Below are 25,428 nucleotides of genomic sequence, written 5' to 3'. Positions count from 1 at the left end.
AACACTAATTTGGAAGCCGTAGCAATTTCAGTCCATCTACCACCTTCTCTATGTATCTGCAATGTTTATATTCCAAACAGTTATTTGTTTGAAGGTGACGATCTGTGAAACCTTATCCACCAACTACCTAAACCATTCATCCTAGTAGGTGATTTCAACAGCCACAACACGTTATGGGATATTCACAGTTCTGATGCACGAGGAAAAAAGGTAGAAAATATTCTTGATAAATTTGATTTAATTCTAATGAACTCTACCGCTCCAACTTGCTTTGACATAGCCCACGGTACCTGCAAGCCGGACATAGCAACCCTTTTCAATTGGTCTGTTTATTCAACACTCCAAGGAAACAGTGACCACTTCCGATACTAATTAATAATGAAAATTCTTCTGTCTACTCCTCATTTATTAACAACCCTAAATGGAACTTAAATAAGGCAGATAGGACAAAATTTAGGCAGACAGTCAGTAATCACTTAAATGACTTAACCCCTCCAAATGATTTCCCTTCTAAGCACATAAATACCATTGTTCAAGACTTCACAGAAGTTCTTGTTAAATCTGAGGACATCAGCGTTACAAAAGTAATCTCAAATTCCTTTAAGAAAACACTACCTTGGTGGAACGACACTTGTAAGGAAGTTATTAAGAATAAGAATCATGCTTTCTACCTCTACAAAAGAAAGCCCACACCTGAAAATTAAGCCCAATTTCAGAAATGTAGAGCAATCGCTTGAAAAGAAATTAAACTCAGCAAAAAGAATTCATGGCTATCATTTGTCTCCTCGCTAAGTTCCCAAACACCACAAAAGGAAATATGAAATAAACTTCAAAGAATAAATGGCAAATATAATCACTTCTACATTACCTCCCTCAGAAAGTCGGTTGATGGAACCTTCATAAAGAAACCTCAAAACATCACAGATAAATTAGCTGATACATTTGCTGAGATCTCTAGTGTCAACAATTATGATCCTGAATTTCTCCATACAAAGAAATCCAGTGAATCCATTGATCTAAGGAAAGCCGTCTCTGACCCCAACTATAATCTAAATGATGCTTTTCAACTACAGGAAATAATTATTGAACTTGACAAATGTGGCGAATCTAGTCCTGGCCCAGATACGGTGCCTTATGAATTTCTAAAACAGCTTGCACTAAATACAATAAATTATCTTCTGGCCATTTTCAACCACATAATGGAGCTCTAAGACTTTTCCTGATTAATGGCGAAATGCCATTGTAGTTCCAATACCCAAACCAGGGAAAAACAAATCAATTGCAGAAAATTACTGTTCTACTATTGCTTTATTTAATGCGATGTGTAAACTCATGGAGAAAATAGCCATCAACAAAAGATTATGCTATTACGCTGGTATCTCAAGCACATAAATTTCTTCAGTAATGTGCAAAACGGGTTCCGTAAAGCACACTCCACTTTGATAAGTCCGGAGTCTGAAATACAGGAAGCGTTCCTCAATAATCAATACCTAATAGCAGTCATTTAAGATATTAATAAGGCATATGACATGGTATGGAAAGATTATGTAATCAAAGTACGAAGGCCATCCAGAAAGTGGTACCTGTTTGTGCAATAAAAACACGGGAGTAAATATTAACAAATATACACATTTTTATTGGAAAGAGCGTACTTTACACTACTTCTCCACATAATCTTCAAGCAAATTTAGGCATTTGTCCTAACTTGGGACGAGTTTTTGTATTCCAGCGTCATATTCCTCCGCCGCCAGCGCATTGTGATACGTAGTCACGGCTGTCAAATCTTTTTCCCACCAGAAAGTCTTTAAGCTTCATAAAGAGATGAAAATCCGAAGGGGCCAACTCCGTGCTATACGGGGGATGGTCGAAGGTTTCCCACTTGAATTGCTGCAAAAGTTGTGGTATCGCAGCTGCATGAGGCCTGGCATTGTCATGAAGGAGAATGACGCCTGTAGACAATAGACCTTGCCGTCGATTTTGTATTGCCCGCCGTAATTTCTTCAATGTTTCACAATACGCATTAGCATTAATTGTGTCTCCACGGGACATAAAATCAATGAGCAGTACACCTCGGCGATCCCAGAAAACGGTTGCCATGAATTTCCTGGTGGACAGAACTGTCTTGAATTTTTTTGGTTTGGTTGGTGAATGAGCATGATGCCACTCCATTGACTCGTTTACTCTCAGGTGATGCATAACAAACCCATGTTTCGTCCCCAGTAATGATGCGAGTAAGGAAAAAGTCTCCTTCATCAGAATAACGTCCCAGAAACGTCAGTGCTGCAGCCATATGCTTGGTTTTGTGCTCCTCTGTAAGCATGCGAGGGACCCACCTTGCACAGTTTTTTGAATAATGCAGATGGTCTTTGACAATTTCATGAACAGTTGTTCGAGACACACTAGGAAAATGTTCACAGAGTTCATCAATTTTGACGCGCCGATCGTTCCTCACGCATTCGCCTACTGCGCTCAGCAGTTGGTCTGTAATGACAGATGCTCTCCTCGTTGTGTGTATTCCCCCTCCCCAGGTTGAAGTTGCGACACCAGCGCCAAACAGACGACTCGTCCATCACATTGTCTCCATACACCTCCGTTAATTGGCGACGAATATGACAAGGTCGAACGTTTCGTGCATTAAGAAATTTAATCACGGCCCTCACTTCACAACTGGCGGGGTTCTCAATTTGTTTAAACATTTTAAACGATCACAGACACAACACAGGCAATGCTAGCGTCACGCAACCTCGCACAGAGCAGGCAGACAAGCCACTGACGCGGTCTGACCTTGCCCAGCGGCTATCCGAGTCGTCAGTGCTTCATGCGGCGCTAACAGGTACTACTTTCTGGATGGCCCTCATATTAATGACACATAATGTATCTTGAAATATGCTATATTTTGTTTATAATTTTCTCCAAATGCATCAAATTGAAGTTTGAGTAAATGGAATGCTGTCAAAAGAAGTAGTAATCAACAATGGAGTCCCACAAGGATTAGTTATCAGTGTAACACTGTTTCTTGTAGCAATTAATGGTATAATCTCCAACATCCATTCACCAGTTAAGTGTTGCTCTTTTGCTGACGATTTGATAATCTTCTGCCTAGGGAAAAACGTTACGACGACTCAACTCTATTACAAGAAACAACTGTAAATATTCAAAACTGGACTAAAACCACAGGATTCAAATTTTCTAAAACTGAAACCAAATGGATTCTCTTCTCCAAAAATAAACATACCATCCCTAACCCTGAACTGTATATGGAAGGCCATAAAATTGAATCAGTTAAAACTATTAAAATTCTAGGACTTCTATTCAATAACAAGCTCACCTGGACCCTATACCTTAAAAATCTTGAAGACGAGTGTCAAAGAAGAATTAATATCATGAAAATTCTCTCAGCAAAAAAACTGGGGAGCAGATGTCCTAATGAACACATACAGAGCCACAATCAGAGCCAAACTGTACTATGGCAGTATAGTATATTGTTCTGCCAGACCATCTACTCTCAAGTTCCTTGATTCCATCCAACCCTCAGCTCTTTGAATTGCCCTAGAAGCCCATCAAACCAGCCCCATAACTAGTATAGAGATTGAAGCCAACGAACCACCCCTTAAAATCAGACGTAAACAGCGTAGTTTGACATATGCACTCAAGATAGCTGGCACAAGTAACCAACACTTAAAATCTCTCATATTTTCAAAGCGACATAAAGGAAAACTAACTGGATCTCAACCCCAACCCTTTAACATCAGAATATACAATCTTCTCAAAGAACTAAAACTCAGCCTTCCACCCATTTTACTTCACAACTCCCTAGATACCCCTCCATGCAAAGCTCATTTGCCTCCAATCAATTTGGAATTGAACAACAATCTTAAAGCTCAAACTGACACAGCAAAATCCCAACAGTTATTTCATTAAATTTGCAATAGATACTCATCATATAGTGCAATTTATACTGATGGATCAAAATTCAATGAGAGAAATGGTTGTGCGATGAAATATAAAGACTGTAGTAAGCTATACAGATTATCAGATCTTTTCACAGTTTTTACAAGTGAACTATATGGTCTCAAACAGGCATTGATTCATATTTCAAAAGCAAGCTACAATAACTCATTCATAATATTCTCTGATTCCAAAAGTGCATTAACTTCAATACAAAATCCATCAACAACACACCTACTTGTTAAAGAAATTCAAATGCTGTACCCCAAGATCAAGATTGCAGGAAAATATGTTATTTTTATGTGGATACCATCTCACAGAGGAATACCAGGCAAAGAATCAGCTGATCAAGCAGCAAAAGAGGCTGCTAGTCTTCCAATCAACGACTGTCAAATTGCCATGCCACATTCTGATATCATCGCTTATATCAAAATCAAACTACACGAACAATGGAAAATGAACTGGCTTAAAAATTCCACTAGCAACCTCCAAAAAATTAAAATAATATGAACGTTACCAGACATGAACAAGTCTTAATCTCCCGACTAAGGATAGGACATACGAAGATCACCCACAACTATCTCCTAAAAAAGAAACAATCTCCCACCTGCAGTAAATGTAACTGCTCTCTCACTGTCAAGCATATCATCTCAGAATGTCAACTGTATGACCATTGGCGCCAACACCACAACATACCTAAGGAAATGGAACTGACACTGGCTTGCACTTCAAAATCTAATTACATTATACATGTACTTATTTATATTATCCATATATTTTTTTATAATTGCAATATTATTATTAATACTATTATTCTGTAACCATATGTAAGAGTCGCAGTAAGACCTTGGAGTTAAAGCAACTATGAACAACCCTAATTTTTAAAAAAATATTGCTATTTTAAATTTACTCGTTTGGGAAAAATATTTCAGGTTCCCTATGGGAATCTACATCTATTTCATTGTGTGGATATTATCCATAAAAATGCAAGTTTTGAACAAACTGATTGCCGTTTCATACTGATTTTAATGTGTATGCTTGTTTTCCCAACTTTTACAAAAAATTGGATATAACTACAATCCGTTATAGCGAGTAAAGTTTTCGCTGTTATGAATTCTCGCTATAACGGACTTCTACTGTATTTATTTATTTATGACTATGAGTTTACATTTGTAAACAAATTTAGGCTACAACTAAATACTTTATAATACAACATAAAGTAAGCGTATACATCATAAAAAAAACTTGAATTTAGAAAAAACAAATGAAGGTCCGAGGGGGAAAACGATGAGAGTGAGAAAGGATTAGTTTTTCAGTAGAACGATTTTAAAGTTCAAAACGTTCTCTTCTGAAACAGCCGTTAACAGTGAGTTATGTAAGAGTGTAAATGAACAATAAAAGTACTTGACAACAACATTTTAATTTCCTTCACATTTTGAAATGTTATAAAATTTTAAATACCCTTCATACAAATTGCCAGAGAGATAAACGATGAGAGTCAGTAGACAAATTTTACACAAACTATCAAACCAAAATATCATTTCACTAAAGTTTTTCAAACATTATTCACTTTTAAAGTTCAGTTGAGTCTTAAATTGAGTCATTAGTTGAGTCAAAAATATTTCAATCAATCAGTACTGTACTTCAGATGTCGTATCAAAGTTTTCATACATAAAGTTGAGATTTTCTGTTGGCCTTGCCCTAAGTTTGGCATGCTTCTATATTTTGCTTTGCACTTCGGCTGGAAACAAAAAACAAAAAAATAAGCATTAGCCTACTTTTAGCAAAAGTTAATAGTTTAACGTAAAACTAAAAACATTGGATTACTACTACTGCAGAAGAATATTATGTAGAACACAAGGCTACAAATTGTTGTTCTAGATGTTAAAGTCACAATAATTTAGGCTACGTTTGGTTAGGTGACGATAAGCTTTCCAAAAATCTTAATCACTTTCGTCATCATTGTCAACAGGAACATTGGTACTGGATGTTATAATGCTGTCATAGAAGTATTGCGCTTCGGTAGAAATAAACTTCTTAAGCTGTTGCGAATCCTTGAACTTGGCATTGGATACTGGTAAGCGGCTTCTATACAGAAATACCAAGGGCTGGTGTCATTTCAGTGCGTTTGCAGGGAGGTTTGGATGGTTTCCTTCCTTTAGGTTTTTTGTTTGGAGCATGTTTTGCTTCGATGAAGTTAATTTTTGAAACTGCCCTGTTGTACAACTCTCTGAGATGAATTGTGTCTCATCCTTGTTTACACACATTTCCCTAACAGGTCTGGATTTGAAAGGGCACTTTTTTTCAAAGTTAAGCTTCTTAAAAAATGAGTAAACCCTTTAAAAATGTTTTCATTGCATTTTACAATCTCAAAAGGGCTTGTTTTGGCTCTAGCACTCACAGGCACTTCAACATAGGACTTTTGGTTTATTAATCCCATATTACGATCACACTCCATATAGGAGTGTCCGCAGATAGGAAAAATCATTCTTATTGAATCTAATTGTTTCAAAACATGCACTGCATAGTAGGCATACCTAACCACACTGAAGTTTTTATTTTGGCCTGTACAGGAGTCACAGGAAATTACCAAATCCCTCACTTCAGGTTTCAAAATATTTGTAATAAAGCGGTTGACTATGGATGTTATTTCATCTGCTCCTTTTTTCCCTCGGGTCTCATCATAAGTCTTAAAGACGCTTTGCTGAGAGCAAACATCATTCGTTGATATGTTAGGGCCGGGGCATACATATTGACTCTATACTTAACAGCCTTTCTTGCTGACAAGCTTCAGCTTAAGTTCATGGGTAATTTTGATTTGTTTCATTTCATATTGTTCAGTTTCTTCTTCTTTTGCGTTGTCAGTTTTCACTGAGAGGTCTCGTTCCTCTACTCTAAATTCGTCACATGTACTCCACGAGTCAGTACGAGGGTACCCAAAACCAATGTTATACTTTCTATACGTGTCATAAGATGTAGAGTGGTTAGGATATTTTTCAGAGTACATGGCATGTAACTTTTTTATGTCAAGTGTGTCTGGCAGGTATACTTTCTTACAATCGCAAAGACTATAGTGTGACTTACGACCATTCAGAGAGGGAATATGCTCATGGATTTTGCCTTTGGTCTCATCTGTTACTTTATTAGGCCTATTATCATGAGAGCCTCCTGCATCTTTTGTAATGTGCCCTTCAGTTACCAACATTAATTGCAGAGTTTGGACACGCCTTAGCATAATCCCATGAAGTGCAAAAATGCCTTGTAACAAATAGGCACTTCAATAACAGGCCCATCTTTCACTCATCTTACTTTGTAACTTTAGGAATAGGAATGATTTGAGGGCTCATCTTTACGAGACCGTCTCTGTTTTACCAATGATATTGTAATGAGGCCTCCGAGATATAAGTTTTGTTGGTTGTAGTCTCCAATGTTGTTAAACTTGTTTATAATAAGCGTCCTACAACTTGCATCAACTACATCAAAACACTTTAACCTAGAACAGTGACAGTTTGGTCCTAGCTCACGGCTTTGTACCAGCAACTTCTTCTTACATCAGTCATCCTTCCTAATTTAGGTTTCTTCTTAGGGTTGCAACAACTTTCTTCGACTCTAGATTCCAATTTTAAAAACCCTTAACACTAATCCTAAGTTCTATTAAGTCGTAATTATAAGTAAAAAACACTGAGTAGCCAACTCACTCAGGGAAGATAACCTCAAAACAAAACACTAACACATAAACAACAGAAGAGCCAGGAATTATGGGAGCAGCTGCCTGACCCTCATCAGTCTTGCCACCTGGCAGCTTGACTCTCATCACTTTTCTCCCTTGTGGCAAATTTCTATCTGCTCATATGTATTGACTGCCATCAGTTTTTCTCATGCTAGTATTGTAGGAAGGTAAAGCATCACCATAGCAACCGACTGGTACTAATAACTCATTTTTATTTTATTTTAATGACTCTCATAGTTTTTCCCCCTGGCCCTTCAAATGTTTATCTCTACAAACCTAGTGCTTGTTGGTTGGGGTGGTCTCAGCCATATAAGTTAACTATGCTCATTAATAATAATATTCGTGAAATAAATAACATAATTGTGCACCCTGTAGTGAAAATACACTACTACAAATAATAGTGATATTGATATTTAAAATATTGTCCAAACTTAACTAAGTTTTAGATTGTAGATGCCAAATCAATAAATCAAAGGGTAAAAATCACTGCACCCAAAGATATTCCTATATTGAGTGAAAATGTCACCAAGACGTTGTTCTTGCTTCATATGCTCAGCTTGAGAAAAACTGAACTGAAGATATTTAATCAATGTATACATTTCTGGAATGATAGGTTATAGAACTATAGATAGCCATATTTTTATGTTAGTGCTGAAGTCCGACTTGTTACTGTAGTAATGGTGAAAGCCCAAAAATTTAATGTATTTTCAATATGAGAATGAATCTAGAAACAAACTGTTCAGTCGATTTAAGTAATGTCTGTTCATGTTCTTTATTATTCTAATACCATGATTTACAGTACATTGCATGCCACTTATCAATTTGCTTTCGATCCGTGAATTTCTGCAGCCACAAAACAGTCTCTATTTTTAAGAATGATGTCTCCTTGATAGCAACCACACCTGATAGATTGCCTGACTCTGCATTTTTGAACCTTTCTTCTGTCATTTTGAAGTTATTCGCGATCTTGAATAATAAACATTCGTCTTTTTCTAACAGCTGATGCACACTGCCTGGTAGAGCTTCATGCGGTACTGGATGGTGACATCACAGTACATTTTACTCACCTTGCAGAAGGAGATTTTTAGGCGTGGCCTCATTGAAACCTGGTAGTTAGATATAAAATGCCTTTGGAGTGGTGAGCCCATTGTATGAAGCCTCGGAATGGATCAGGACAAGGAGAACTGTCCTGCCAACAAGCTCCCTGGACAAGACAGTTCCATAGTCCTTAATAAGGTCACATCTTAAGGATAGGATATTGGGAAAGAAATTTATTGTAAAACTACATGTGGAAAGAACATCCACCCTCCAAATACAAACACTGAATAGGAACTGTTTAGCATGCAGTCTTATTATCAAATTGGAGGAGTTTCAAGGCAATTTACTGTTGAGATGAGGTCAGAACATGGTGAACAGAGATGCATTATAAGTGTTGTACTGTACTGTGGTTAAACAGGGTCCAGAATTGTTCAGCAAGTGGGTCGGCGAGTCTGAACAAGCGGTGAGAGAGGTGTTCCGTAAAGCCAGGCAGGTGGCTCCTTCCGTTGTGTTTTTCGACGAACTGGACGCTTTGGGTGGCGAGCGTTCGGGCTCATCGCAGAGCGGCAGTAGCGTTCAGGAGAGAGTGTTAGCCCAGCTGCTGACCGAGCTGGATGGAGTGGAACCTCTGGGTAACGTCACGGTGCTGGCTGCCACCAACAGACCAGACAGGATTGATAAAGTAAGTAATAGTCCTTATGTGTAGATCAACGGCCACAAAGTTCAAACAATTTACAGCTGTTTGAATTTGACATTTTATGTTAAAAGGCTCTCACCCAAAGAACTCTTGTGGCACTATGAAAACTGCAAATGTTGTTAGTGGGATGTTAAGCCAATAACATCATTTTTATTAAAAGCAACAGTTTGCTTGGTACTGTATGTGTGCCTCCCATATAACAGTCGTTGACTTACACAAGCATTGAAGCTGTGCTACTTCTGAAATAATCTGAAGAAGGAAGAGAATGTGCCACTATAACCCCCAGCAGGCAGGCAACCCAACCATCAGTGACGGTGTCTTTATATATTTATGTTAGAAGGATGAACGTTCGAGACCCATCCCTGTGTGTTGCAAAAATTGTCAACTTCAAACAGCTGTAATTTGAAATCAATGATTGTTTGGACTTTAATAAGCCCATTGATACCTGTAATCTACACACTATGGACTAAGATTTAAGTTTCAAAAATGTTGATCAATAGACATTTACTCTTAGGGTTGTGTGCAGTCCTTTATGGGCTGCAAGGATGACCACAAACATCATAATTAGTACTAATTTACAGTTGGTGAAAGTGCAGTAAATGCAGATGTTATGAACTGTGAGGTCTGTCTAAGCTGTTGATCATGATGAATTTCATGGGAAGGCCAAATAAGGAACAAGGTGAAGTTTTAGGGTCACACCTTCACTGATAAGCTAACAGAGATGTGGTTAAGGTGGTATGGTTGTGCAGACCAGAAGAAGTGTTTCTCCGCTCCCACTAGCTGTCTGTCCACAAAGACATGAAGACGTTTCGGCAGGAAGAAGGAATAACAGTGGACAGTGGGACAAAGCTTAAAGGAAGAAGATAACACGGAGAGAGATATAAGTATGGTCGTACTTGGAGTATTAAAAGTTGTACAATTTGTTGATTATTTCAGAAAATAGGACCTTACAGATGTCTGTGGTAGAGGTGCTGGGTTAAAGGGTAAAACAATGTGATTATCAGCTCCACTTGTTCCTGATCCAAAGATGGCAGTTCTCTCTGATCGTATTTGAAGAAGCTCAAATGCGAGCCTTAATGTCAGTCGATTTACTGGCTGAAAAGAGAGCTTGTGGAACAAAATTTCCAGCCCATCAGTTCCTCTGAAAATTGTAAAAAAGGTGTTACGGATGTAAAATGAATACTACTACTATTAATAATGGAAAAGAACAAATAAGTGACAGATCAGAAAGATAGGATAAGCACAGTGTGGGAAGAGAATACATACACTGTTCTATCCTTATCAGTTGGAGTTTTTCTCAGCCCCTGACAAGCTCATTTCATCACCAGAGCGGCCATCTTAACTGACTTTCAGTGGTAAGTGCGGCTGAGAAGAGATGGATGTAGAACTGGGACATTGTACTTACCTAGTCTGTCCCTCTCTCTCTGTATATGACTTAAGATGAAATATAATTAATTTCGATGGAACAGGAATATTTTAAAATGTACCTCTTTTTTGTTTACATGTCTAATTACTCATGTGGAGTCTTCCAGGCCTCGCTACTAAACTACCTCAAGCCACGCATGCTCACCAGAAATATTAGTCTTAGTTATAAAAAGGAGTGGGGCTTTAAAAAACTCCATATGAGTAATTGAAGGTTAAACTTGGTGCAGTTGGTTATTGGTTTTGTCGTGTTACAGGCCCTTCTTCGCCCCGGTAGGCTGGACCGCATCGTGTACGTACCGTTGCCCGATAAGCAGACGCGGCACGAGATCTTCTCCCTCAAGTTGAAGAAGATGCCTGTCGCTGCTGATGTTAAAGTTGAGGACCTGGTGGCTAAAACTGAAGGCTATTCGGGAGCAGAGGTACAGAGTACCATCACACTCGGCAGCATGTATGTGTTGCAGTGTATTAGTATTTGTTTTCAGTAGTCAGCCACATGCAGTGTTACCAGTGGTCAGGCGACTGTCATGACCATAGGGCATTGGTGCTGATGTTGATGCCAGATGGTGTCAGAATAGAATGACTAGATTTATGGAGGCTTTCTCCATGATAACGCGCCAACTCCTGCATCGCTCTTGATTCACACGCTTTCTACATTCACCGAACTCACGGTTTGAGGCACGTATTCAGGGGATAGTGGGTTCAAACCCCACTCTCAACAGCCCTGAAGATAGTTTTCTGTGGTTTTCCATTTTCACACCAGACTGTACCTTAATTAAGGCCACATTTACTTCCTTTCTAACCCTTTTCTGCCTTCGTTTCCATTAAGACCTATGCGGGTCGGTGCAGCATAAAACAAACAGCTAGAAAGGATGGCCCTTTGAAGCGATCAAATTGAAAGTGTAGCAGAGCTTGCATGCCATTACTTTGATTAGTGAAAACGGCATTGCATGAATAAAGTAGGGCAGATGGGTAAGCCCTCTGAAGAGTTTGAACAGGACTCATATTATCTGTTTAAGTATTAAATATTCCTTGAAGAAATAGACTGAATATTTTGGAAGTTTTGAACATCTTATGAGGCATTTGTTAAATATGAAGATAGTTGCTCTCACTTTTTTCAAATATCAATGGTAGAACACATCATCATCTAGTTATCATGTCTGATACCTCGTGTAGCCAACATCTTTTTGAATTTGTTGGATTCAAGATCATCTTGGCAGAGCCTCCATGGCTCATGCGGCAGAGTGTTGGCCTCTCACCACTCAGTTTCGTGGTTCAACTCCTGGTCACTCCATGTGAGATTCATGCTGGACAAAGTGGAGGCGGGACAGCTTTCTCTCTGGGTACTCTGGTTTTCCCTATCATCTTTCATTCCAGGAACACACTCCAAAATCATTTCATTTCATCTGTTAGTCAGCTGCCTCTGTGGATCAGCGGTAGAGTGTCGGCCTCCTGATCCCAAGATAGCGGGTTCAAACCCGGCGGAGGTAGTCGGATTTTTGAAGCGCGGCAAAAAGTCCATTCGACACTCCATGTCGTACGATGTCGGCATGTAAAAGATCTCTGGTGACACATTTGGTGTTTACCCGACAAAATTCATTAAATCTCAGCCATAGATGCCCAAGAGAGTTTCGGTTTACTCAGTCTGCCATCTAGTGGGGGCCTAGAGTAAAACGGAACGTCGAAATTGACGAGCAGACAGCCAGATGGCGTCAAATTGAAATGTCTGCACACGGTAGCTGAGGCCATACGATTATATATATCTGTTAGTCATTAGTCGTTGCCCCAGAGGAGAGCGATAGGCTTCAGTAGCCAACACAATGCCTATCGTTGCTGCTAGATGGGGCTTCATTCATCCCATTCCTGACACAGTTGAATGACTGGAAACAGACTGTGGATGATCTTGGTCTTCCTCTACTATCATAGGATATAAACTTCATGGTTTTGATCCGTATTGAATTGTGATCACAATAATAATTATTTAATTAATACCAGCTAGAGTAAATCGACATAGTAGGTCTGATGATTGGAGCTAGGGGAGCGATTCCCGTTTTTGCCGCTAATTTCTGGAAACAGATGTCTCTGCCAGTTACAACGTTACCGGAGATTGCCATCATAGCCTTAAGCGGTTCACTGATAATTCTAAGAAATCACTCTTACCTTCAACATTTCTCCAGTACAGTATATCTATTTCTCATTTAGAAATAAATGTAAAACTATACTTTGTCGCAAGTCAGCCTCTGCATGAGAGGAAGTATTTCATAAAATAACAAAAAATATCATTGAGTTGCATTACTAAACTAGGGACTAGTTTTGGCCTTGGCTGGCCATCTTCAGCCTTAATGTAATACATCTAATAACTAAACAAATGTAAAAACACACAACTGACATGAAAACTTATGTACAAACACATAATTAACATTAAAATCTGGAATGAACTATGTGTAAAATCTGAAAAATAAATTAGGCTCTAAATTCTTAGCATCTGGAGTATGTTCATCATCCAGATCTTTCTTGTATTGATATTCATAGAATTGTTAGTTCCATCACTGCTAATCATTACAATTTCAATTGCAAAATGGGAACTGGTAAATGTTGATTCTGTAGTCAGATCATCAATTACCAAATCTACTTGAGTGGTGTTAGCAGTTTAACTCTTTAACTCCTCGCCCATGAACATGGTGCTTGAGGTCTGTTTGATTCGAGATCTTTCCAGATTCACGATTATCCACCTGAAAACAGTGTATTTTCACGAAATCTCGCCTGTCAACTTGCGGCCTCAAGTTTACCTCACATCATCAAATATAATACCGAAGTATAGGACTAAAACTATTGACACCCTACTAAGTCAAGCTGTTTCAGTCAATCCATGCAAGATATATACCATTAAATCTTTTAACAAATAAACAATCCAAACAATATAGATGGTTCATTGATCATAATTCATGAAGAACTGTTTTTTTACACAAAATGGTCAATAAAGTGGTCTTCTACCCTTTTACACTGTATAACAATGCTCTAGAACAAAATTAGCTGGTAGTGTATTCTTGCAAAGATCTCTCATGACAGAATGTTTAAAAGGTTTTATATATCGCCTCAAGGCCAGTTGTATATTTTTAACAGCTATTAAGATATAATTAACAAAAGAAAATTTAATCTGAAATTTGGTGCTATAATTAATTTTATTCATAGTTGCAAACATTTAACAACACTAGGAGATATACATGTACAAGACTGTATATAGAACCTTATAAGGAGGTATTTAGTCTTTGTTTTTGAACTATCCAAATGTTTTATGATATAATGCAATTGTAAATAACAAGTTTATTTTAGAAGTGTTTGTACATACATATAGTATAAATATTCTAATGTCACTAGTTAAATGTCCTTGTTACTTCATCCTAGGCTGATGATGGCAAATAAAATTGCCGAAACCGGTACCAAATGACAATAAAAATGTGACATTTTAATTATTTCACATTTTTTATAGTATTGAACAGGTGGAAAACCCTACCCTTAACTTTGATTGTAAATTGAAATTGTAATGATTAGCAATTCTATGAATATCAATACAAGAAAGATCTGGATGATGAACATACTCCAGATGCTAAGAATTTAGAGCCTAATTTATTTTTCAGATTTTACACTGAGTTCATCCCAGATGTTAGTGTTAATTGTGTGTTTGTACATAAGTTTTCATGTCAGTTGTGTGTTTTTACATTTGTTTAGTTATTAGATGTATTACATTAAGGCTGAAGATGGCCAGCCAAGGCTGAAACTAGTCCCTAGTTTAGTAATGTAGTTCAATAATATTGCATATTCCTCTACAATTTCTTCCTTCATATTGTTCCTGTAGTGTGTTCAGTAAGATCCCTCCATGCCTCAGTATGTGTCCTAGAAGGCTACATCTTCATTAGATAATGTTTTTTCCATAGGTTTCCTTCTTTATTTTCATCCGGACTTGTTTGTTTGTCAGCTTTTCCACCCACCTGTAACAACAGAGCTCAAAAGCTTCCTGCCTGTACTTCTCACATCCGTTCAAAGCTGTGCTCTAGATGTATGTTTTGAGGAACTATTTCCTGACCTCAATACGCGTTGGATGTTAGGAGAATTGGTCTGTTTTGAGACCAACTTCTGGGTGGACTCAGTGTGTCTTATTCATAAGTAAGAAGTAACAGACATAAAAGTAATGAGAATGTTTGCTGGTATAAACAGGTGGGAACAATGGCAGGAGGGATCTTGGAATGAGGAGATAAAGGCTAAGTTAGGAATGAACTTGATGGATGAAGCTGTACGCAAAAAACGGCTTCGGTATTGGGGTCATGTGAGGCGAATGCAGGAGGATAGGTTACTTAGGAGAATAATGGACTCTGTTATGGAAGGTAGGAGAAGTAGAGGGAGACCAAGATGACGATTGTTTCTCAGTTTCTAATGATTTAATGATAAGGGGTATAGAACTAAATGAGGCCACAGAACTAATTACAAACAGAGGCTGAAAGGCCTAACAGTCTAATGAAGATGTATGTACAGTGAAACCTCATTAGTGCGTTCCTCAATAACACGTTCATTTATGTTGTCCCCTGCAGAAATGTCTTAACGAGGTTTGACTGTATGTATGGTAAAAATGTAGCCCACCCAGTATGATTCAGTTTTCTGCAAAAGAAGTTTACATGCACTTAGTCGTATAAAAATAGGGGCATAAATGCAAGATTTAGAATTAAATTTCCTACAATAATGTCCATATAGATTTTGTTTTAGTCTCTAGCAGTTTGTTTAATGTGTGACAGGAGCATCCTGGTACAGTCCAACTATTGGGCTTGCAGTAACTGTTACCTAACATGTTGCAGGTCCTGGCGGTGTGTCACGAAGCTGCAATGAAAGCTCTGGAAGAAGACATCAATGCTCCAGAAGTGTCACTCCGACACTTTGAGATTGCTCTGGAGTACGTTGTTCCTCGCACACCAGACTCCTTACTTCAGCTCTACGACAAGTATTTGAAAAGCTAAGGTTAGTTTGATCTACTCCCTCTTAAGTACCGTGCATTTTGTATTTATTTCATTTTGACTTGTTAGCTCCATGGCTAAATGGTTAGCATGTTCAGTGTTCCCCCCCACCCCCTAGAAATTTTTGTCATCTGGGGGGAGGCAGAAATGAGTAGCCGGGCGGGGAATACTGCGTAAAAAATGAATATAATAAAATGTTAATGTATTCCCCTCAGTAATATAAGTCGGTAAACATTAACAACAGAATTGAACTATTTTAGTGTTATTATCTCAGGGGAACCTGTTAACCCCTAGAGGAGGGATAGGGGGGCCCTGCAATTCAGTAGGGCTAGTTGAAATACCCATTGCAACCCGCGGACCAACAGACAGCCCAGTTCCTGGGGGCTTTAAAATACTGCAACACCCTCTCTCCAGGGATCACAAATATGGCGGGCCCAAGTCCAGGGTATGGGTGAAGACCCCAATGGCATCAATGGCAGAGAAGGTGGACTTCAGTACGGCATCGGTTGCGGAAGAGGGAAACTTGTAGCGTCTGTACTCCAGAGGAGCGGCTACAGAAGGCGGCTGTACTCCAGTGGAGCTGCCTAGAATAACACCTGGCAGTAGGTATAAAATGCCTTTGCAAGTGGCGACCCCATCGTAATACCATATTTTCCTTGCAAAATTAACACCCTCGCATAATTTATGCATCCCAATATTTTTGGGACCAAAATGGAGAAAAAGACATGTTCACGTATTTGACTTCTTCGAACATCCATCGCGCAGCTCCGGATGCGTTTCGAAATAAAGATGTCAACTATTTAGGTAGCCGCCTTCCTATTGCATAATCGGGCATTCCAAATACTGGGCAACGTGCTGTTATCAGCCGGTAGGAAATACCACTGCAGAATCAGTGCAGGGGTGACTAGTAACACTCTATTCCAGTCTAGTACGAGTGTTTCGGGTACGGGACATGAGTTTTCTGTGATCTCCACTGTGAGCAAGAATTAAACTCGTGGTGAAACATACGGAAATAGGGCAGCGGGCCGCAGGTGCAACGTGTGCAATGCAATTCAACAAGTGGCAAGTAGAGGAGGGTCTGCTTAAATATATGATTTTGTTATGCAACGTTGGTTATTCCGTTTCTCTCGAAATGCTGTATTTTGAAGAACGAGAAATAGCTGCTACACATGGAATCAGTGTCTCGGATTTGAAGGTCAGCCGAGGCTTGATGATTAATTTGATGAAGAGACAAAGAACAACTTTATTTCACAAAATTCTGAATGATTTCAACCTAAAAGTAATTGATTTTCATCGCTCTGTGATTGAGAAGCGTAAAGTGAAGGAATATTTGTTATCCCAAATAAGAACCCCAGGTGAGACGCCATTCAGTTTCCATATGCCACAAAGTCGAACAATCGATAAGAAAGGGACACTGAGTGTTATCGTATGCTCTACCGGAAGCAAAAAACAACAATGTACTGCAGTGCTTGCTGTAACAGGTGATGGCAGAAAGCTTGCACCTTACGTTGTTCTGAAACGAAAAGCAATGCCTAAAGTAAAACTTCTGTGAGGGATCCATGTTCGTATCCAAGAAAAAGGGTGAATGGACACGTTACTCGTACAAGATTGGATATGAACGGTTTGAGGAAATATAGCATGGTCCCTCCTTTAATGCCCGGCCCTTTGCGTGTTGGACAGTTTCCTTTTTTGCCAGTATATCATCTACTTCTTCAGGTCGTAACGGGAAGAATATTTTCCAGTGTCGGTACTTCAAACCCACGTGTCCAACTTACCTGATGCACCCTATTTGACTTTTCAGAAAAAATCTCTCGACGGAATTTTATGCCAAATGATGATTAACCGTAAATGAGTTGAATCGATTGTGTATATATTGTAAATGTATCTTGTAAATGTAAATGAATTGTAAATAATTTTTTAATATCTGAATTCCTCGAATAATTTATGCATCCGAAGTTTTCGCCTGTGAAAAATGGAAAAACTAAAAGAGATATGAGAAAGTAAAATAAAAGTATGGAAATTGAAAGACAAAAATGTACAGGAAGTTTTTCAGGAGAGATTGAAGCAACAAATCCCAGTTATTGAAGTGGAGAATGTAAAAGAGTGGGCCAATTTTAAAAAGGCATTTGTTAGTGCAGCAGAGCGTGTTTGTGGCAGGACATCTATAAGAGTGAAAGAAAAGGAGACACCGTAGTAGAATGAGGAAGTGAGGAAAGTGGTGAAAGAAAAGAATACAGCCTGGCGAGAATGGAACCAAGATCAAACAGAAGAAAGCAAAAGGAAGTATCTCAACAGCAAACTGAGATGTAAGAAGGTGGTAGGAGAAGAAAAGAAGAAGAGTTGGGAAGAATTTACACAAAAAATGGAAGTGGATGTAAGTGGCATAAAAGGACTTATAAGAAGTAAGAGGACAGAAAGAGTTACCGCAAAGCTAGTGAAAAAGGTAAATGGGGAATTGTTAACACTCCCAGAATGAGTATTTTGATAAACTATTGAATGTGAACATCTGTACAGAGGAGATAGAAGCAATGCAGTGTGAGGACTCAACAATGCTGGTGGAGGAGTTAGCGGGAAAAGCAACAGGGATGGAGAAATCAGTGTGGAAATGATAAAGGCTGCTGGACCTGTTGGTATGCAATAGTTGTACCAACTACTGAATTGTATGTGAAACACAAATGTGAACCAGAAGACTGGAAAAAAGTGATAATAATACCAGTGTTTGAGAAAGGGAACAAGAAAGTTTGTGGTAACTATAGAGGAATCACACTTATATTGCAGGTAGTTAAAATACTGGAAAGGATATTAGAAAGATGAATGAGAAGAAAGATTGAAGGAGAGTTACAAGAGGAACAATATGGCTTCAGGAGGGGAAGATCCAGAGTGGACCCAATCTTTAGCATGAGACAGCTGATGGAAAAGAACTGGGAATATGGAAACGATCTGGTCATGACTTTCATAGATTAGAAAAGGCATATGATAGTGTCCCCAGAGAGAAGGTTTGGGAAACCATGGTTAAAAAGAGACTTGGAAGAGAAATGTTAGAAACGGTGCAAGCAATGTACAACAGCTGTGTTAACAGAGTACTGACTCCAGCTGGAAAGACAGAATGGTTTAGGAATAAGACGGGGGAGTGTGCTGTCACTTCTTTTGTTTATTATGGTCAAGGACAAAACTGTAAAGCAAAGAAAGGTATAATATGGAGATAAAGAGATGAAGATACTGCTATTTGCAGATGATGATGTGATCTGGGGAAAGACCAGCAAAGCAGTGCAACAACAACTAGATGTACTGAACGAAAAAAATCAGAAGTATGACATGGAAATCAGTACAGAGAAAAGCAAGACTGTGGTGATGTCGAGAGGGTGAAGGCAAGGAAAGGGCACTGTGAAAATTGGAAGTCGTGGACAGCTTTAAATACCTAGGGTGGACATGGAGATTAGCAGGAGGAATGCATTCTACCAAAGTGTAAGAAAATGTGTTTGGAGCAAAGAAGTACCAAGGAAAAGTAAAGAGATGTACTATGTACCCATACTGACTTATGCAGCTGAGACTTTAGCAGGCAAGCCAGTGAGATGGTAGAAAAGACAGAGTGAGAAATGAAGATGTTAGGAAGGAAGATAGGATACGAAAGGTAAATGAGAGAGTTGGAAAGAATAAACTAAGGTGGTTTGGACATGTAAAGACGATGTAGGAGAATAGAATTCCAAGACAGATGCAGGAGGCAAAGTGCAAGGGCAAGAGAGCAAAAAAAAGACCTAGAAGAAGGTGGATTGAACCGGTGAAGAGCGGCATAAGAAGACGAAATTTAGACTGGGACAAGATCGTGGAAGAGGAATGGTGGAAGGAAAGAGGAAGATGGAGAAGTTCCATAAATACCCCGGCCCGGCAGGAGCTGGAAAAGGGGAAATGATGATGATGATACCACGAACATGACATAATAGAGTATTTTGAACTTCTAGTATTCTACTGCTCGTTCATAATCACTAGGTGGCAATACGGTAGGTTAGAATGCAAAGTAATTTGGTTTGTAGGAAGTGTCATGCAACCCGTTGTACCATAATGTAGCAAGAGTAACATAAATTCAAGGAGTTATATAAGCCGTACCCCTAATATCTATGCAAATCTCATAGCATAACAGGGTAGTATATACTTTTTCGCTTAAGTAAATTTGCATTTTAACATATCAGTACCTAAAATTCTGGATTCTAATAATCCCATAGCACCAGGGCTGTGGAATCTTGTAATTGATGCAGTTAGAATATTTAGGCATACATTTTAATGTCGAGCACCCAATGACTCATCATCATCGACCATCTCCAGTTGCCCGGGTCCTTGTCCTTCCTGGTCTTGTGTATCATGGTGCATGCAGCTTGGAGTTGTCTGGTTTGAGAGTGTAAAATATGATTTATATAATGTCATCTTTGCTTTTAATGGTACTTGTTTATCCCACAGCAGTTATCTTACTTGGTGGTGCCTTGCTAATTCGACTGTCCAGCTCATTCTTTGCAACGTTGTCTTTTGATACTATACTACCCAAGTCCAGTTTGGTGTCATTTATTCTGATTTGTGGTTTGTCATCCCCCCTCTGTAACTTCATCAATACCATCTTACCTCTTAAACTCTTGACTCCATTTCTGCAGTTTTTTCTCCACATCATTTCTGCTTTCACCACAGATCACGACGTCGTCTGCAAGTCCTGCTGCTCCTTTCTTTTTAGAGCCTTTATTATGGCATCCGTCACAGAGAGGTGATAAAGCACTGCCTTGCTGTACTCCTCTCTTCGTTTCAAATCATTTCAACGGCCCGCAACCCACTTGCACACAACTTCTGGTTTTATCATACAGCATCTTCACTTTTGCAATAAGACTGTCATGAACTCCCAGCTCTTTTAGACATTTGCAGATATGCTCCCTTGGTACACTATCATAAGCCTTTTCGATGTCTAGGAATAGTAGAAAAAGTGGTTTCCCTTTTTCCCATTGCTTTTCCATTAAAATCCTCACAGCAAAGATAAGGTCTGTAGTTGTTCTTCTAGGCCTAAAACCATATTCTTCCTCTTCCAATAAAGGTTCTACAAATCCTCCTTAATTTACTCTATGATTTTTTCCCCGGAGTTTTAGACCATGAGAGAGCAGAGTACTTCCAAGGTTGTAGATGCATTTCCCTCTATTCCCCTTGTTGAAAAGAGGTATGATTATACCCTTCTTCTAGTCTTCTGGGATAGTGTTTTCCTGCCATACTGTGTTAAGGAGTCTATATAACCGCCGGACTGCTGGAGTTCCTGCTGCTCGCAACATTTCTGTACTTAACTCATCCACTCCAACTTCTTTCCTTTCCTCATACTTTTCATAGACTTTTCTATCTCCAGCCATGTAATTGGGGGTTCTATGCTTCTACTTTCGTCGTTACTACTACAGGGTTCCTCACTGTCTGACGTAGTGCTCGCTACTCCATTTAGGAGATTATCAAAAAAGGTATTAAATTCATTCCTGATTTCATACTCTTCTCGCACTAAGGTTCCGTTGTCTCCTTCTATTGCCTTTATATCGTCTTCTTCACACCATCTCTTCTTGATTACCCTTTACAATAGTTTTCTATTTCCTCTGCTGTCTAATTCCAATTTATCCACAAACTCATTCCATGCTTTTTCCTTCTCTTACTACCCTCTTAACTATGAGTTTCTTTGTTCTATAAAGTTCCTGTAGTCTATTAACTTCTTGTCTTAGTTGCTCTTGGATAGTTTTGTGTTTTTCTTTATCTAGCATCTTGTTTGGTTGGTTTCTTGCCTTAATGGCTGCTTTGAATCGGTCGTTCCACCAAGGTGTCTCTTTTTCCTTCTTGGTCCATCCTGTTAACCCACAGAGTTCTTTAGCTTCTCCCACAAATGTATCATATTCATTAGCAAAGTCAAGATCTATATGATACTTATTAAGTTATTGTAAGTTTTGCACATATTGATAAACGGATAGTTCTTAAAAAATGCAGTTTTGGAAACTGGAGTCATACATAATTGCCGAAATCTTAAATTTCCTTTTCTAACATTAAAGCATAACTCGTGAAGCAAACTGTTATCGTGTCTTTGTGCATTGTAATGTTCGGCGTATCTGGTTGACTTTTGACTTTTATCTTACGTAAACAAATAATTACAGGTCACTTGACCATCTTTCAACATTATTTTATTCAACATTATGTTTTAAAAAATACGATTGTGATCGTTATTCTCATTATTATGTAGTTCTAACTGCTAGTCAGTCAACATCATTTTATAGCAATTTTACCACTTGTCTATAACAAACTGTTGCTTTATTCATTTTACTTACAATAGTAGTCTTCCAATGTCACTATTGCAAATACTTTCACCAAATGTAAACTTCTCACTCATAGCATAGTCTTTAAAACCAACTTTGTACTAGTCTTTTACCATGTTAATTTTCTTTCAAGTCTGTTAAACCCATGGCTGATGATCCCTATATGTAAGGCAAAACATGTACCATTTTAATTAACATGTCAATGTTATTCAACAAAGACAAGATTTGTTGTATTGATTAGGTGGCCAAATTAATAAAATAACTTATTGTTATTATTTCAATCAAATATCATCAATAGGGATCAAAAATTACATTTATCACATGTAACACGCTCTCTTTTTCGGAGTTTAATGTAACCTCCATGATCTACCCATAGAAAAGTATAATTTCTCTCCTTAATTCTTCGAGCTTGGCCAAAGGACCTTTTCTCGTACGGACGTCAAACTGTGGTTTCTATACACCATTTCATACTTAGAGAATCCGAGGTGAGACGCATTTAAATCCCTTTTAACCTTGCGTTTTTGAATGAGTTCATTCTTGACACTATGCTGTACAAACTTCACTACAATGGCACCTGAAGCTTGATGCAATTGCCTCTTCAGTCTACGACATGCATCAATCGATTCATTCTTGATCTCCACATTTAATACTTGACCTACATGCTTAACAATTTCATAAACATCCTCATTAACTCGTTCAGGTATGCCTAAAATATCAACCGTGTTACGACGACCATACTGATAAAATTAATCTAACTGCATTTGTGGTCTTTTAGTTGCTTCTTAAGACTTAAATTTTCTTCTCTCAATTTCTCCATGTATTGATTTATTAGTTCAGACTGTTTTTTAATAAATGTTGCATTTTCATCCAACTTTACGTGAGCTAACTCCAAACTTTTGCCTAACTCTCGCTCAGCCTTTACACTTGATTTCTTAACCTCTGCAATTTCTTTCTTCAACTCAAGTAAGAGCTGATAAATATCCCCAATAGATGGTGTTGTTGATAGTTCCAAGCCATGTACACTATTTCATCTTTCCTTTTCACAACGAGCACACCTCCAAACTTGATTTTCAGATTTTAAGAAATTTAATTCAACGTCTCCTATATTAACACATTTGCAAATGAACCAACCTTGACAGTTGCTACACTGAATCTTAGAATTTATATCACCGGGCGAGTTGGCCGTACGCGTAGAGGCGCGCGGCTGTGAGCTTGCATCCGGGAGATAGTAGGTTCGAATCCCACTATCGGCAGCCCTGAAGATGGTTTTCCGTGGTTTCCCATTTTCACACCAGGCAAATGCTGGGGCTGTACCTTAATTAAGGCCACGACCGCTTCCTTCCAACTCCTAGGCCTTTCCTATCCCATCGTTGCCATAAGACCTATCTGTGTCGGTGCGACGTAAAGCCCCTAGCAAAAAAAAAATTTATATCTTGCCTAAAAACAGCCTTCTGACATGCTACACAAGAGCTCGTGGTGGCGAAGAATGGTATCACGATCGATAATTTAATTTCGTTATTCAAACTACATACAACCATAATCACAAAATATTGTGGAACACTACCATCACATACCCACTACTCAGCCATTGCCAACTGATAAAATTATTTGTAGCCTAGCTTGTAGTTGCTATTCCCTGACTTTACATACTGATTTTCATTAAGTTCTCTTGAGCGATTTTCTCGTGACAGAGCATTTCCTTGTTACTGTGGACATGGCCAATTATTTATTTAGCGTATGATGAGTACAATGTTATATACATTATGTACAACTACCATCTCAAGTTCATAATTAAAGTTCAATGTCAAATGTTGAGAGCGTCGTCGCCATAAGACCTATCTGTGTCGGTGCGAAGTTGAGAGCCAGAAAAGAGCTTCGCTTGAGACACAGTGTAAGTCCTCTATAGAGCCTCTATAAGCATGCAAAGGACACTCAAATGCAATGTGATCCACTCTCTGCCCCTCTTCTCCGCACTCACATTGCGTTGATGTCTTCCATCCCCATTTGAAGAGAGTTGCTCCACATCTACCTTGGCCGGTCCTAATTCAGTTTAGCGTCCTCCACTGCCGTCTGGGAGATGGGCATTTGCAGGGGTTCTCAATGATGTGATGATGTGGTAACGAGGATTGCTGTTGCCGTTGTTCTTTCCAGGCGTCCGATACATTAAAGGTGGTGGTCTGTAGATTAATTGCAGAATGCCAAGAATAGTGTCTGGATTTCAGTCGTTTAGCTGGAGAAGCTGCTATGTCAGAATGAGTAGGGAGGTGAGGATTCTTTTCTATTTTCTTCCATAACTTAAGCAGTGACTGTGATCTTCTTAGGGATGGAGGTGGTGGTATGTGGCTTAGGGTGGGAAGCCAGTGTGTGATAATTGGTCGGATGCATCCTGTAATGACCAATACAAGTATACCATTCTTTTAAATTTCTGAGCAATGTACAGACAAAACTCTTCTTATTATATATACGGTATATAGATGAAAAGGAACAAACAAGAAAGTAGGGGCACAATAAGAAGAAGGGAAAAGTACAAAGAGAAGCTCGGCATTGAGGAGAGCCCTTGTCTTCTCTTCACCTGTCATTGTATTTATCAGACCCATGCATGTGTTGTTCCAGGCTCTAGGTGCCTCTCCTGCTGCGACTGTTTGCAGGACTCGAGAAAATCCATCTAGAAGAGAAAGGAGGTGTTGAACTGCTGACTTTTGAAATGTGGATGTATCCCTAGCGCAGGACATCTCTTGTCTAATCTACACTTGGAAAGGTGACCTGTTACTGAACCATGTACTCATCTTGATGTACCTTGTGATGGTAATGGAACAAGACGTATGCTTTAACCTGTTTTATCACTTTTTCTTCTCAAACTTACCCTTACCTGTGCACAATTACATTTTAAAATCAAATTGTTGGTAATCAGCAAGCAGAAACACTGGACTGAAATACCATTAAATAAAATGAAATGTTAGGCCTTCCCCTAAAGTACCATTATTCAGTGTAAATAAAATTATTTGTAGCTGCTATTCTCCAACTTTACATACTGATTTTCATTAAATTCTCTTGAGCGATTTTCTCGTGACAGAACATTTCCTTGTTACTGTCGGGATGACCAATACAAATTTACCATTCTTTTCAATTTCTGAGCAATGTACAGACAAAACTCTTATTATATAGATGAAAAGGAACAAACAAGTAAGTAGGGGCTCAATAAGAAGAAGAGAAAAGTACAAAGTATCCTGTGCCTGCTTGTACCAGGCTCCTTATCTGACCTCTCTCGGTTATTTTCTGTGC

General features: G+C 38.7%; 1 protein-coding gene across 2 annotated transcripts in view; it reads left to right on the top strand.

Annotated features, from left to right (window-relative positions):
• LOC136880960 (ATPase family gene 2 protein homolog A) overlaps positions 1 to 24,982 on the top strand; it is a 112,475-nt gene extending 87,493 nt beyond the window's left edge. For both annotated transcript variants that reach the window (XM_067153511.2, XM_067153512.2), the window contains exons 8-11: positions 9,135 to 9,398; positions 11,093 to 11,257; positions 15,683 to 15,842; positions 24,760 to 24,982. In XM_067153511.2, coding sequence (XP_067009612.2) covers positions 9,135 to 9,398; positions 11,093 to 11,257; positions 15,683 to 15,841 — 588 coding nt within the window. In that variant the 3' untranslated portion in view covers position 15,842; positions 24,760 to 24,982. The remainder of the gene's footprint in view (positions 1 to 9,134; positions 9,399 to 11,092; positions 11,258 to 15,682; positions 15,843 to 24,759) is intronic.
• The last annotated feature ends 446 nt before the right edge of the window (positions 24,983 to 25,428 follow it).

This window comes from Anabrus simplex, chromosome 9, assembly GCF_040414725.1.
Source record: "Anabrus simplex isolate iqAnaSimp1 chromosome 9, ASM4041472v1, whole genome shotgun sequence".
In the NCBI taxonomy this organism is placed as follows: domain Eukaryota; kingdom Metazoa; phylum Arthropoda; class Insecta; order Orthoptera; family Tettigoniidae; genus Anabrus; species Anabrus simplex.
The sequence above is the reverse complement of the archived record's forward strand: the minus strand, read 5'-3'. Positions and strand labels throughout refer to the sequence as shown.